A 15,490-nucleotide genomic window follows, 5' to 3' on the forward strand; every position below is an offset into this window, starting at 1 on the left:
ACATCTGTATTAGTTACAATATTTATTAAACCCAATAGCAAGGTCTGTGCTAATCAGCATTATCACCAACATGGTTCAGAGGTTGTAATTAATATCCTGACAGGCATATGTAAGGCTGCTTCCATTCCGATGGGAGAAAACCCATTAGCTGGGGCAGCTATCAGTGCAGACCACATCCATCAAATCTGTTTAGTCTTTAAAGGATACTGTACATTGGAATGGCCAGTCAATAATTTGGAGACGGTACAATCATGAAGCTGAAGTTAATGAATAGGCAAACAAAACAAGTAATTGAGGCACCCACAGAAAAAGCACAAATCAAATATTTGCTCATTCAGAGCTGAGAGTGCAGTAAATGTTATGTGAGACTGTTATTGTTTTCTGCTTATGTGGACAGTGGTCTGCACATCTTTCTTTATGTATGTATGTATGTATGTATGTATGTATGTATGTATGTATGTATAGTATGTATAGTATGGTAACCCTAACACTATGTCTTATTGGGTAATCTTACCCAAAGAAATGTTTGAAGTAGGTATAACACAACTATTCAAAAATGCTCTGTATATTATCAGCACTTTTTGCTTGCATGAATTTTAGCTACAGTATTGACACTTTAGTGCTACTTTCACTGAAGTCAAGACCTCTACTTACTTGTTGAAGTCCAGCACCACTGGATCTAGGGAAAAACATGACACATGTATGGGTACCATTGCAGCTGTTACAGTGATGATGATGATGATGATGATTCCTCTTGTGATTTTGCAACAACTTGTGAATGGTTTCACTGAATACCAAACATCAACTCTATGCATATCCTTATTAATTAGGGTTGGTTTATTACTGTTCACTGACTGTGTTCCACCAATCACATTCATCATTTTATCAGCTGTTAGAACTGTCTGCTTTTGTGGACAGTGGCCTGTCCAGCAAATAAGTTTTTTCTCATATATAGTACTAGCAACCTGCCCTGGCTTCGTACGGGAGCTGACTTGCTTCACTGCTTGGCTCCTTTTTGTCATAGATTTATGTTTCATACACCTAAACCTTCCTCATCAAATGCTCTACAGAATTGTGAAAACTGCATCAAAATACATTGAGTGAGACAGATGCCTACCGGGGACTTTATTTTATACTATGTAGAGATACAGGCAGGGGTGTAGCTAGAATATTGTGGGTCCCATAACAAAATTTGAAGGGTCCCCCAATGTTCTAAATTTAGCAGTGAAGTTTTTGAAAACACATAGCTCCTTAAACTTGGTACCTACGACATAATCCCTTTAATCATTAATAAACAGAAAATTGTTCTTACCTGCCTTCTTTAGGTTCAGTTATTGGCTATTAACACAGACTTGTCTCCTTATATCCATGATACTTCTGATCAGCATTGGCCAGCCTTAGGGAGGGGGCAAAGGTACAGTAGGGATGGTGGCCAATGCCTAGTCACAGATAGGGAGAGATGGTCAGAGGAACACATCGGGAGGCCAGGGTAAACATTAGAAGGGGAGGTCAGCACGCTTGGAGGTCAGGGCCACTTAGGTAGAGGAGAGATCATAGGCACACATGGGGAGGTAGGAGGCTAAGGCACTCATGGGGAGGGGGTGAGAGGCACAATGGGATCCGGTCATTAGGTCGACAGTAAGTAGGTCAACATTGTCTAGGGCGACCACTATTTGTTGACAGTAAGTAGGTCGACATGGTTTCTAGGTCTACAGGGACTCTAGGTCGACATGACAAAAGGTCAACATGAGCTTTTAACTTTTATTTTATTTTGTTTTTACTTTGTCATATTTTACGATATTTTACAATTGGGAATGGTAACCTGTGTCGAGTGCAGCAAGGCACCTTGCCCGAAGTGAGCCATGTGTGGGGATACAGTGCACTACTTGGGTGTCCCAGTCACTGTACGGAGAAAACTACACCAGAAAAAGTAAAAAAACTCATGTTGACCTAGTACATGTCGACCTAGAGTCCCTGTCGAGCGGAGCTGCTGCTATGTCTGACAGAAGGCCCACAGCAAACTGCCCCCAACAATTTTTGCCCCCAGCAGTACACCATATAGCCACACAACATAGTTACATAGTGGGAGTAACCAGGAGTGAGAAGGCACAGCTATCTGTGATCAGCTAGTTGCTGCATGGTGCAGCTAGCACAACAGCCACTCTGTTCTCTCACTGTCATCATTGTCATGTCCCCTGTGGTGAGCTGAGTGCAGGGGGAAGCTGGCCTCAGAGATGATGCAGGCCTCTTAGCAACTGTACTCCCTGCACCCACAGTAGTTACTGCCTATACTTTAGCTTTATTGCAAAAACTGAACACAGCTACTGCAGTACTACTCTTGGCCATTTTGCGGCACTGTAGAGCCCCACCATTCTTTTCTTACTGACTTGTTTCACCAAAATTTTCACTTCTCGGCTCCCTTTTGTCATAGATTCATATTTCAGAAACCTAAACTGTTCTTGACAAATGTTCTATATAATCATGAAAACCACATCAAAATCCATCCAGCCATTCTCAAAATTAGCCCAAATAGACAGACACTTACTGGGGACTGTATTATATACTATGTAAAGATGTTAACCATACCACAATGTATGTGTGTTTAGTGAAAAGAATAGAGTAACTTTAAAAGGATAGCGTAACTTTAATCATTGAGTTCCTTCACTAATACTTGAGAAAAATTTAATAATTGATATCTTCTTTTTTAGCTCCCAAGAATTGCAGCCGTTCATTCCATGATATTACCTTTAAACAAAATGACTGTATACTTGATGAAATTGTTCCATATTGCACTGGATATTGTGTGAATAACACAATGTAAGTATTTCAAGGGAACATGTATTTGTTTTATAGATATAACTGAGGTCATTCATATTTATTGATTTAACATTAAGAAGTGAAAACAAGAATTTTTTTACACTGCTTTTTTAAATGACTAGATATTTATTTACTGCTAGTAGTTGTGTGATTACCTTTGTATAATTATGTTATGTGTAAACATTATTTGTCACTTATAATGAGAGAGGTGTAAGGGAAATTCCACTTTTTAAACGTAAATCCTCAATAGCAATTTCTCTAACGTCCTAGTGGATGCTGGGGACTCCGAAAGGACCATGGGGAATAGCGGCTCCGCAGGAGACTGGGCACAAAGTAAAAGCTTTAGGACTAGCTGGTGTGCACTGGCTCCTCCCCCTATGACCCTCCTCCAAGCCTCAGTTAAGATTTTGTGCCCGAACGAGAAGGGTGCAATCTAGGTGGCTCTCCTGAGCTGCTTAGAGTAAAAGTTTAAATAGGTTTTTTTATTTTCAGTGAGACCTGCTGGCAACAGGCTCACTGCATCGAGGGACTAAGGGGAGAAGAAGCGAACTCACCTGCGTGCAGAGTGGATTGGGCTTCTTAGGCTACTGGACATTAGCTCCAGAGGGACGATCACAGGCCCAGCCATGGATGGGTCCCGGAGCCGCGCCGCCGGCCCCCTTACAAAGCCAGAAGAGTGAAGAGGTCCGGAAAATCGGCGGCAGAAGACGTCCTGTCTTCAACAAGGTAGCGCACAGCACCGCAGCTGTGCGCCATTGCTCTCAGCACACTTCACACTCCGGTCACTGAGGGTGCAGGGCGCTGGGGGGGGGCGCCCTGGGACGCAATGAAAATACCTTAAATGGCTAAAAATACATCACATATAGCTCCTGGGCTATATGGATGTATTTAACCCCTGCCAGTTTTCCACAAAAAAGCGGGAGAAAGGCCGCCGAAAAAGGGGCGGAGCCTATCTCCTCAGCACACAAGCGCCATTTTTTCCTCACAGCTCCGTTAGAGGAAGGCTCCCTGACTCTCCCCTGCAGTCCTGCACAACAGAAACAGGGTAAAACAAGAGAGGGGGGGCACTAAATTGGCATATTAATATATACAGCAGCTATATTAGGGAAAAACACTTATATAAGGTTATCCCTGTATATATATGGCGCTCTGGTGTGTGCTGGCAAACTCTCCCTCTGTCTCCCCAAAGGGCTAGTGGGGTCCTGTCCTCTATCAGAGCATTCCCTGTGTGTGTGCTGTGTGTCGGTACGCTGTGTCGACATGTATGAGGAGGAAAATGGTGTGGAGGCGGAGCAATTGCCTGTGTTAGTGATGTCACCCCCTTGGGAGTCGACACCTGACTGGATGGTCTTATGGAAAGAATTACGTGATAGTGTCGGCACTTTACAAAAGACTGTTGACGACATGAGACAGCCGGCAAATCAGTTAATACCTGTACAGGCGTCTCAAACACCGTCAGGGGCTATAAAACGCCCGTTACCTCAGGTCGATACAGTCACTGACACGGACACTGACTCCAGTGTCGACGGTGAGGAAACAAACGTATTTTCCAGTAGGGCCACACGTTACATGATCACGGCAATGAAGGAGGTTTTGAACATTTCTGATACTACAAGTACCACAAAAAAGGGTATTATGTGGGGTGTGAAAAAACTACACGTAGTTTTTCCTGAATAAGATGAATTAAATGAGGTGTGTGATGAAGCGTGGGTTTCCCCCGATAAAAAACTGCTAATTTCTAAAAAATTATTGGCATTATACCCTTTCCCGCCAGAGGTTAGGGCGCGTTGGGAAACACCCCCTAGCGTAGATAGGGCGCTCACACGCTTATCAAAACAAGTGGCGTTACCGTCCCCTGATACGGCCGCCCTCAAGGAACCAGCTGATAGGAAGCTGGAAAATATCCTTAAAAGTATATACACACATACTGGTATTATACTGCGACCAGCAATCGCCTCAGCCTGGATGTGCAGTGCTGGGGTGGCTTGGTCGGATTCCCTGACTGAAAATATTGATACCCTGGACAGGGACAATATATTATTGACTATAGAGCATTTAAAGGATGCATTTCTATATATGCGAGATGCACAGAGGGATATTTGCACTCTGGCATCAAGAGTAAGTGCAATGTCCATTTCTGCCAGAAGAGGATTATGGACGCGACAGTGGTCAGGGGATGCGGATTCCAAACGGCATATGGAAGTATTGCCGTATAAAGGGGAGGAGTTATTTGGGGTCGGTCTATCGGACCTGGTGGCCACGGCAACGGCTGGAAAATCCACCTTTTTACCCCAAGTCACCTCGCAGCAGAAAAAGATACCGTCTTTTCAGGCTCAGTCCTTTCGTCCCCATAAGGGCAAGCGGGCAAAAGGCCACTCATATCTGCCCCGGGGCAGAGGAAGGGGAAAAAGACTGCAGCAAACAGCCTCTTCCCACGAACAGAAGCCCTCCCCCGCTTCTGCCAAGTCCTCAGCATGACGCTGGGGCCTTACAAGCGGACTCAGGCACGGTGGGGGCCCGTCTCAAGAATTTCAGCGCTCAGTGGGCACACTCGCAAGTGGACCCCTGGATCCTGCAGGTAGTATCTCAGGGGTACAAATTGGAATTCGAGACGTCTCCCTCTCGCCGGTTCCTGAAGTCTGCTTTACCAACGTCTCCCCCCGACAGGGAGGCGGTATTGGAAGCCATTCACAAGCTGTATTCCCAGCAGGTGATAATCAAGGTACCCCTCCTACAACAGGGAAAGGGGTATTATTCCACGCTGTTTGTGGTACCGAAGCCGGACGGCTCGGTGAGACCCATTTTAAATCTGAAATCCTTGAACACTTACATAAAAAGGTTCAAGTTCAAGATGGAGTCACTCAGAGCAGTGATAGCGAACCTGGAAGAAGGGGACTATATGGTGTCTTTGGACATCAAGGATGCTTACCTCCATGTCCCAATTTGCCCTTCTCACCAAGGGTACCTCAGGTTTGTGGTACAAAACTGTCACTATCAGTTTCAGACGCTGCCGTTTGGATTGTCCACGGCACCCCGGGTCTTTACCAAGGTAATGGCCGAAATGATGATTCTTCTTCGAAGAAAAGGCGTCTTAATTATCCCTTACTTGGACGATCTCCTGATAAGGGCAAGGTCCAGAGAACAGTTAGAGGTCGGAGTAGCACTATCTCAAGTAGTACTACGACAGCACGGATGGATTCTAAATATTCCAAAATCGCAGCTGATTCCGACGACACGTCTGCTGTTCTTAGGGATGATTCTGGACACAGTACAGAAAAAGGTGTTTCTCCCGGAGGAGAAAGCCAAGGAGTTATCCGACCTAGTCAGGAACCTCCTAAGACCAGGCCAAGTGTCAGTTCATCAATGCACAAGGGTCCTGGGAAAGATGGTGGCTTCTTACAAAGCGATTCCATTCGGCAGATTCCACGCAAGAACTTTTCAGTGGGATCTGCTGGACAAATGGTCCGGATCGCATCTTCAAATGCATCAGCGGATAACCCTGTCTCCAAGGACAAGGGTGTCTCTCCTGTGGTGGTTACACAGTGCTCATCTCCTAGAGGGCCGCAGATTCGGCATTCAGGATTGGGTCCTGGTGACCACGGATGCCAGCCTGAGAGGCTGGGGAGCAGTCACACAGGGAAAAAATTTCCAGGGCTTGTGGTCAAGCATGGAAACGTCACTTCACATAAATATCCTGGAACTAAGGCCCATTTACAATGCCCTAAGTCAGGCAAGACCTCTGCTTCAGGGTCAGCCGGTGTTGATCCAGTCGGACAACATCACGGCAGTCGCCCACGTAAACAGACAGGGCGGCACAAGAAGCAGGAGGGCAATGATGGAAGTGGCAAGGATTCTTCGCTGGGCGGAGAATCATGTGATAGCACTGTCAGCAGTGTTCATTCCGGGAGTGGACAACTGGGAAGCAGACTTCCTCAGCAGACACGATCTTCACCCGGGGGAGTGGGGACTTCACCCAGAAGTCTTCCACATGATTGTGAACCGTTGGGAAAAACCAAAGGTGGACATGATGGCGTCCCGCCTCAACAAAAAACTGGACAGATATTGCGCCAGGTCAAGGGACCCTCAGGCAATAGCTGTGGACGCTCTGGTAACACCGTGGGTGTACCAGTCAGTGTATGTGTTCCCTCCTCTTCCTCTCATACCAAAAGTACTGAGAATCATAAGAAGGAGAGGAGTAAAGACTATACTCGTGGCTCCGGATTGGCCAAGAAGGACTTGGTACCCGGAAATTCAAGAGATGCTCACGGGAGACCCGTGGCCTCTACCTCTAAGAAAGGACCTGCTCCAGCAGGGACCATGTCTGTTCCAAGACTTACCGCGGCTGCGTTTGACGGCATGGCGGTTGAACGCCGGATCCTGAAGGAAAAAGGCATTCCGGATGAAGTCATCCCTACCCTGATCAAAGCCAGGAAGGATGTAACCATACAACATTATCACCGTATTTGGCGTAAATATGTTGCGTGGTGCGAGGCCAGGAAGGCCCCTACAGAGGAATTTCAACTGGGTCGGTTCCTGCATTTCCTGCAAACAGGACTGTCTATGGGCCTCAAATTAGGGTCCATTAAGGTTCAAATTTCGGCCCTGTCAATATTCTTCCAAAAAGAACTGGCTTCTGTTCCTGAAGTTCAGACGTTTGTCAAGGGAGTACTGCATATACAGCCTCCTTTTGTGCCTCCAGTGGCACCTTGGGATCTCAATGTAGTTTTGGGATTCCTAAAATCACATTGGTTTGAACCACTCACCACTGTGGACTTAAAATATCTCACATGGAAAGTGGTAATGCTGTTAGCCCTGGCTTCAGCCAGGCGTGTCTCAGAATTGGCGGCTTTATCCTATAAAAGCCCTTACCTAATTTTTCATACGGACAGGGCAGAATTGAGGACTCGTCCTCAATTTCTTCCTAAGGTGGTTTCAGCATTTCACTTAAACCAGCCTATTGTGGTGCCTGCGGCTACTAGGGACTTGGAGGATTCCAAGTTGCTGGACGTAGTCAGGGCCCTGAAAATATATGTTTCCAGGACGGCTGGAGTCAGAAAATCTGATTCTCTGTTTATCCTGTATGCACCCAGCAAGCTGGGTGCTCCTGCTTCTAAGCAGACGATTGCTCGTTGGATTTGTAGTACAATTCAGTTTGCACATTCTGTGGCAGGCCTGCCACAGCCAAAATCTGTAAAAGCCCATTCCACACGGAAAGTGGGCTCATCTTGGGCGGCTGCCCGAGGGGTCTCGGCTTTACAACTTTGCCGAGCAGCTACTTGGTCAGGGGCAAACACGTTTGCTAAATTCTACAAATTTGATACCCTGGCTGAGGAGGACCTGGAGTTCTCTCATTCGGTGCTGCAGAGTCATCCGCACTCTCCCGCCCGTTTGGGAGCTTTGGTATAATCCCCATGGTCCTTTCGGAGTCCCCAGCATCCACTAGGACGTTAGAGAAAATAAGAATTTACTTACCGATAATTCTATTTCTCATAGTCCGTAGTGGATGCTGGGCGCCCATCCCAAGTGCGGATTGTCTGCATTACTTGTACATAGTTATTGTTACAAAAATCGGGTTATTGTTGTTGTGAGCCATCTTTTCAGAGGCTCCTTCTGTTATCATGCTGTTAACTGGGTTCAGATCACAAGTTGTACGGTGTGATTGGTGTGGCTGGTATGAGTCTTACCCGGGATTCAAAATCCTTCCTTATTGTGTACGCTCGTCCGGGCACAGTATCCTAACTGAGGCTTGGAGGAGGGTCATAGGGGGAGGAGCCAGTGCACACCAGCTAGTCCTAAAGCTTTTACTTTGTGCCCAGTCTCCTGCGGAGCCGCTATTCCCCATGGTCCTTTCGGAGTCCCCAGCATCCACTACGGACTATGAGAAATAGAATTATCGGTAAGTAAATTCTTATTTTTGACACTCACCCAGAGAAGGACTGTAGGTTTCTTATATCTGAGGCCAATGCAGCTCAGAAAATAGCCCCTGTAATTGCCTAGAAGCACAGTATCAGGTAGCCAATGTAGTCACGTCAATAGAAAAAAGGGAAAGGGATAAAGTGGATCTTTGCACAAATCAAACAATGTTACATATATTTGACCAATAAGTTGTAACCTATTAACATTGTACAATAATTCTCAACCAACAGTCAATCTAAAGTGAAGCAAACATATATAATATGAAGGATATCCCATTCTAGCATCAGCATATGACTTAAAATCAATTCCTAGGACTTTAATCCACAATATGCATATAAAATGCACCCTGTTCTTCATAATAATTTGATCATGTCAAATAGTGCCCCTTGTTATTTTCATTGTGTGTGTAATGCCCTACCTTTAGACAATTGATTGTAATGCTTATCCTATATAAGTAGTGATCTCGGGAAATGTATGATTTTGATAGCCCACAGATGTAGAAAATTAGGTATCAGCAGGTCTGTATTTGCAAACAGATTTTCTTTTTCAACATTTCTCACTAACCCTTCACATAATGTCTTGTTGACAAGCACATTAAGGGGCAGATTCTATTCAATTCCATAAACATTATTTGTCACTTATAATGAGAGAGGTGTAAGGGAAATTCCACTTTTTAAACGTAAATCCTCAATAGCAATTTTGACACTCACCCAGAGAATGACTGTAGGTTTCTTATATCTGAGGCCAATGCAGCTCAGAAAATAGCCCCTGTAATTGCCTAGAAGCACAGTATCAGGTAGCTAATGTAGTCACGTCAATAGAAAAAGGGAAAGGGATAAAGTGGATCTTTGCACAAATCAAACAATGTTACATATATTTGACCAATAAGTTGTAACCTGTTAACATTGTACAATAATTCTCAACCAACAGTCAATCTAAAGTGAAGCAAACATATATAATATGAAGGATATCCCATTCTAGCATCAGCATATGACTTAAAATCAGTTCCTAGGACTTTAATCCACAATATGCATATAAAATGCACCCTGTTCTTCATAATAAATTGATCATGTCAAATAGTGCCCCTTGTTATTTTCATTGTGTGTGTAATGCCCTACCTTTAGACAATTGATTGTAATGCTTATCCTATATAAGTAGTGATCTCGGGAAATGTATGATTTTGATAGCCCACAGATGTAGAAAATTAGGTATCAGCAGGTCTGTATTTGCAAACAGATTTTCTTTTTCAACATTTCTCACTAACCCTTCACATAATGTCTTGTTGACAAGCACATTAAGGGGCAGATTCTATTCAATTCCATAGACATCAAACATACAGTATATCACGATAAAGTGATTTTCTTAACTAGTCAACATACAGTTACTAAAATATCTGAAAAAAAAGGAGCTCACACTGAATTGAATCTGTCGCTAAAAAAAGAAAAGAAAGTAATAGATCTGGCATGAAACAAATTTATTAGGTAGCAAAATCTATAAGATGGCACCTATAGGAAAATAATGTTTAGAAACTTCAATAGTGGCAAACGCTCATATTAAATTTGGTAGTTAGAAATTAGAGTGAAACAGTCTTTAAAAATTGGATCCAGGATTAAAGCTGCTGTTGGTGCAAAAAAAAAAAAAAAAAAAGAACAGTCCAAAATTAGATATACACACTTCACTCCAAAGGTGAATGTCAACTATTGAAGATAATCACTTTATTATGATAGATGCTTGATGCTTTGCTTAATTTATTTTACATCTTTGTCACACACATATTCTATTCAGTTACATCCACTTAAGTTAATATGGGGGTATTTTTTATACAATTATTATTATTATTAACGTTAGCTATATATTTTTTGTTGATCACTTTGATGATTTGTTTCATAATATTTTTTTATATTGTATTTTATCTGTATCAGGCAGCATTTGTAGGAGTACCCAGAATGCTACATTCTATAATTGTGTGGCATAATAAGCATGAATTTTAATGTTTCCTGCAGAGTTATTAATATTATGAGAAGAAGCATAGACAGTAGTTCATTGTGTTGCAGGGTGACTAAGACATGTTAATGCACAGGCTAACACAAGCAAAAGAAAGACCAAGGTGTTGACTCTGATTTCCTCTAGTGCAATTTGTCTGCACTTGCGTGTATAAGCTGTGTTGCTGCCTTTAAAAGTAGATACACATTTTCATTGTATAGTAAAGCATTTAATTTATTGAAATAACATACAGTAACACTTAAAGTGGGAAAATGTCTTTATTGAATTATTGATTTGTTTCCCATTAGGGTTGCTTCATTACCAACAAGCTCTCCAGGTTGCATGTGCTGTGAAAAGGTGATTTCACATGAAAAAACAGTGAATCTTCAGTGTGCAGATGGAACCTCTATTCCATATGTGTATGACTACATTGATAGCTGTGGCTGTAACAGCAAGCAGTGTGCTTGATTCTGTCTCTGTACAAATCATCAATCTTGTCAATTAATAAAGCATGATATATGGATAATGTACTGTATTTGTCAAAAATAAACTTGTCTGCTTATTGTGTTTAAAAAGAGATTTATAAACTTAGTTTATATATCTCTCCCTCTTTCTCTCCTCTCCCCTCTCTTATCTATCTATCTATCTATCTATCTATCTATCTATCTATCTATCTATCTATCTATCTATCCTTCTCCCTCTATCTCTCTCTAGTTCTATCTCAATTTAAAGATGATTCTAGTAAGTCACCATAAATTATATTTAGGCCTGAGGCCCCAAATGTCTGGGACAAGCAGTGCCTGAGATAAATAATTGTTTTCTGCTTCTCCCTAAACATTGTTATATTATAATTTGTAGGAGATATTGACCTGTTTGTTCTTAGACTATTTTGTATGAGTCACACAGTAAATATTAGTTTTATTTAATACAAAACCATCCAGATATGCTTAAGTATGTTAGTATCACATATCATCAACATTACCAATTTGGTCCTAATATGATATTCAAAGCTAATACCTAAAAGAGGTCACATTACATTCTAGCAGCCAAATAAAATATGCGTGAGTTAGGTAGATGCTTTATATTGCACTAGAGATTCCCTTTATGTGCTTGTACTTGATAGTATTATTACTAATATCATCAATACGTATGCAAAGTTACCTGGAAAATTCCAGATCAACAGAAACACAAACACAAGGCTGAAGGAAAAGGAAACTCATTCTTAATTATCTTCATATTACTTTATATAAAAATATATAGTAAATCAATTAATATGTTCAGTTTGAAAACACTTTATATTTATAATTATTAGCACAAATTAATTAACTAACTTCCATGTGCAATAGCAAATTCATTGTTCAGTTGATTTGTAATATTTGTGATAAATACAGTATGTATTCATTCCAATGTTGATTTTAAAGTGTTCAATAAAATTGACTGCTGCCAAAGTAGAACAGAGTTTGACGTTTATATATTTTACCCCAAATAAAAACAGAATAAATATCCCAGTTAACCATTAAACTGTGAGAACCCCAAAACCAACCACTAAAATATCCAACTATCCAATTAACTGTGACCACATATTTAAAAATCCATTGCACTTATTAAAATTTGTACAAATATAGACATAAAATTTGATTACTTAAGTATCTGGCCATGATGTACTTAGATTAATAGGGTTAAATGTTAGTGTTAAGTATTAGTGGTTTATGGGTCCATTCATCATCACCTAATTTTAAAAAAGCAAGTGAAACATAACATTTTCACCTACTTTTGTTTGTCTGAATCATCCAGCAGTCATGTATTACAGATATCTGCTGGTTACAACTCTCCCTCAATAATTTCCACAGTCCTCATACTGTACTTTAGTATGGGGATGTACAAATTATTTTATTCATCAAGTTAAGATAAAACATTTTTTTTTAACTTGTGAGTGTTAGTGTACACCATCCTGAGATGGCATACAGCACCTAATAGTCTTCACAAGTTGCCATTTACACAGCAACGTGTGTGGAAGAGGTATCTGAAAGATGAGATTCCTCCCTGCTGTGTCTTCTTACCTATGGTAGCTGTCTGCTCTACTACAGTCAGTTCTCTCCGAGTCCAGGCAATCAAAACCACCTGTAGCAAGTGGCACTCCAGTGCTCACTGTTCAGGGGGTGGGAAGGGGAGATTGCATCTCTGGGCAGGGGGAGGATTTATAGACATTGGCAGTGACAGTGCGGTTCACGGAGGAAGGGGGTGAGACAGTTACGGCAGCTTCTATTAGGGGAAGCAAGGCTGGCTGAGAAGGGAGGGAACAGACAGCAGCTGCAGATGTGTTGGAGGGGGGAAGAAATCAGTGCCAGTGGGTGTGGCACAGTTGGCGGAGGAGGGGGGGCACTCAGCAACTGCAGCCTCAAATAGGTGACTTTACAGGCAGTGGGGGCAGAGATCAACTGTGGCTCTGAATAGGGAGGTTGGTAGGTGGGACAGGCAGTGACTGCAGCTCTGAGCGAGGGGGGGGGGGTTGGCAGGGGGATAGACAGTGGCAGGTGGCTGGATGCAGCTGTCTGTGTGTAAAATACTGCCTCAGCTCCCAGAATGCTCTTTCTCCCGAGCAACCTGCTAATCCTTTGCAGGCTCCTGTCTATGGCTTTGCCGGGAATTACCACCTACACAACAGCAGGTAACTGTCCCCATAACACTGCAGCATACACTGGCTTACCAGCCTTGCAGGGAGCCCTGACTTTGCCAGGCAGAAGGTGGCTGCTGTGTGATGTAAAGAGTAAGGGAACACTGCAGCTGTAGGGGAAAAGTATCACATTTCTGAAAAGCTGTCTTCTCAAAAGAAGCAGATTTTTGGAAGTGATACTTTAGTAAGAAGATAATGATGAATTCTGTTTTTTTGTTTCTTTTAATGAAAAGATTCTGGCAAATTTGAAACTAAACTATAACCTAAGGTAAAGCTTATCATAAAGAATAGACCCCTTTATGTTTATTTAGTATTCAGGCACTCAATTAGAGAGGATGAGCCATTTCTCAATACTAATCATGCAACCATATGGTAGAGAATCCACAATGGTTTCAACTTGATAATACAGATAACCAGGAGTAACAAGTCTTATAACCAGGAGTAACAAGCAGTGGTAAATAAACACCCTATGAACTAAAAAGTGGTAAGTGGAAACAGGAACTGATGCACTTAACTGGAAGTAGAGAGTTCGGAGATACAGGATCATATACATGGATTCCAGTATCCAGCAAAATGAAAGGATAACCAAAAGAAACCCAGCTAAAGCACAAATATCTGAAACAATGATCTGACCCAGATTGCACCTACTGTAACTATTCACAATTACAGATGCAGTAACGCTGGTTGTGGCTGTGACTAGCTGCAGGTGCGACTAGATTGCCACGATCTGCATGTATGCTGGCAAGCTCATGTGTATCTTCACAACCACAATCCATAGACATTGCCAAGCTGTGGGTGCAAATAGTTGCAGTCCAATGCAGCTAGTCATTGCCTTGATGCGCAAGCATGTGCATATTGTATGCAGTGGTGAGCACTGCTGCACCTGTACTGTAACTGCACCTCTGTATGACTTGACTGTAGCTTCTGTACAAGAACCTTTGTAACATACAGCACTAACTTAATTGTGTGGTTCTAAAATCATGGTACTATTGGGAGCCAATGGGTGACTTTCTTCCACACTGTGCAGCTTTTATACTAAAAGGCGCTTTGCGGTTGGCCTGAAAAAATTGTATGCTTCCTGCACTAAAAATCACGTGAGAAGTCTTATCCAATTGGCATTGGGAGCGTAAAAGATGCATGCCATTAAATTGGCCAAGTTCCAGGAAAAAGTCACATGTTAAAACTCTGCTCCTTTTACATCTGGGCCATAGTACTTGATAAAATCTAAAAAGAAACAAGATTAATAAGCATAGTAATATTATCCTATTGGAATATACAATGTCTTTTAGATAATTAACTTAGATAAAAACTGTTTAATGAAAATGCTGCACCTTGTTAATAGTGGCAATATGACAGTTTTAATCCTCCTGAGAGGTAAAATAGACTTTGGAGTGGATTTAATATCTAAATGTACAAGCTCATCTGAAAATGCGAGCATATCTGTTCCATATAATAGCTGTCCCAATCAGTTACTATGTCCTTAAGCATTAAGACATTTTCATACACATGTTTTGATTGTATTATATTATAATGTTTCATACATAAGGTATTATGAGACATTGAATATCTATATTATTCAGCACCTACTGTAATTCCTTTTCTGTTTTTTTGTTTTGTTTTTCTATTCAAATTTGCAAACACATTGTTTTGGGTCTTAATCTTAATTTATATGTCCCACATCAAGCAGCACCTCTATTAAAATGTCAAAACACTTTTTACCTTCAGATGTTGCTTAACAAAATGGGTACTGACCTTCATTATGCCTACTGACATTTACCCTAGTCATATGTAATACTTTGAATTCAGCTGCTCTACTACCAGTTAATGAAACTGCTGAGTTTCAGAGAGAAGAATGGGGGAAAGAAAGTGTAACCCTTCCTTAATGTGTGTAGATTAACATTTCACATGAAGAGTAAATTTGGAAGAGATAATGTATCACTCCAGAACACTGACTTAGGGTGTAATTCAGATGTATTCACAGCAGCAAATTCTATAAAGGGAAAAACAATGTGAACTGCAGGGGAGGCAGACATAACATGTGCAGAGAGCATTAGATTTGGGTGGGTTATATTGTTTCTGAGCATGGGGAAAAACACGCTG

At 41.9% G+C, this 15,490-nt stretch overlaps 1 protein-coding gene across 1 annotated transcript in view; it reads left to right on the plus strand.

Moving 5' to 3' along the window:
- LOC134969047 (kielin/chordin-like protein) overlaps positions 1 to 12,045 on the plus strand; it is a 213,670-nt gene extending 201,625 nt beyond the window's left edge. The window contains exons 26-27 of the mRNA XM_063944754.1: positions 2,709 to 2,817; positions 11,025 to 12,045. Of these exons, the coding sequence (XP_063800824.1) occupies positions 2,709 to 2,817; positions 11,025 to 11,184 (269 nt within the window). The 3' untranslated portion in view covers positions 11,185 to 12,045. The remainder of the gene's footprint in view (positions 1 to 2,708; positions 2,818 to 11,024) is intronic.
- The last annotated feature ends 3,445 nt before the right edge of the window (positions 12,046 to 15,490 follow it).

This window comes from Pseudophryne corroboree, chromosome 11 (assembly GCF_028390025.1).
Source record: "Pseudophryne corroboree isolate aPseCor3 chromosome 11, aPseCor3.hap2, whole genome shotgun sequence".
In the NCBI taxonomy this organism is placed as follows: Eukaryota; Metazoa; Chordata; class Amphibia; order Anura; family Myobatrachidae; genus Pseudophryne; species Pseudophryne corroboree.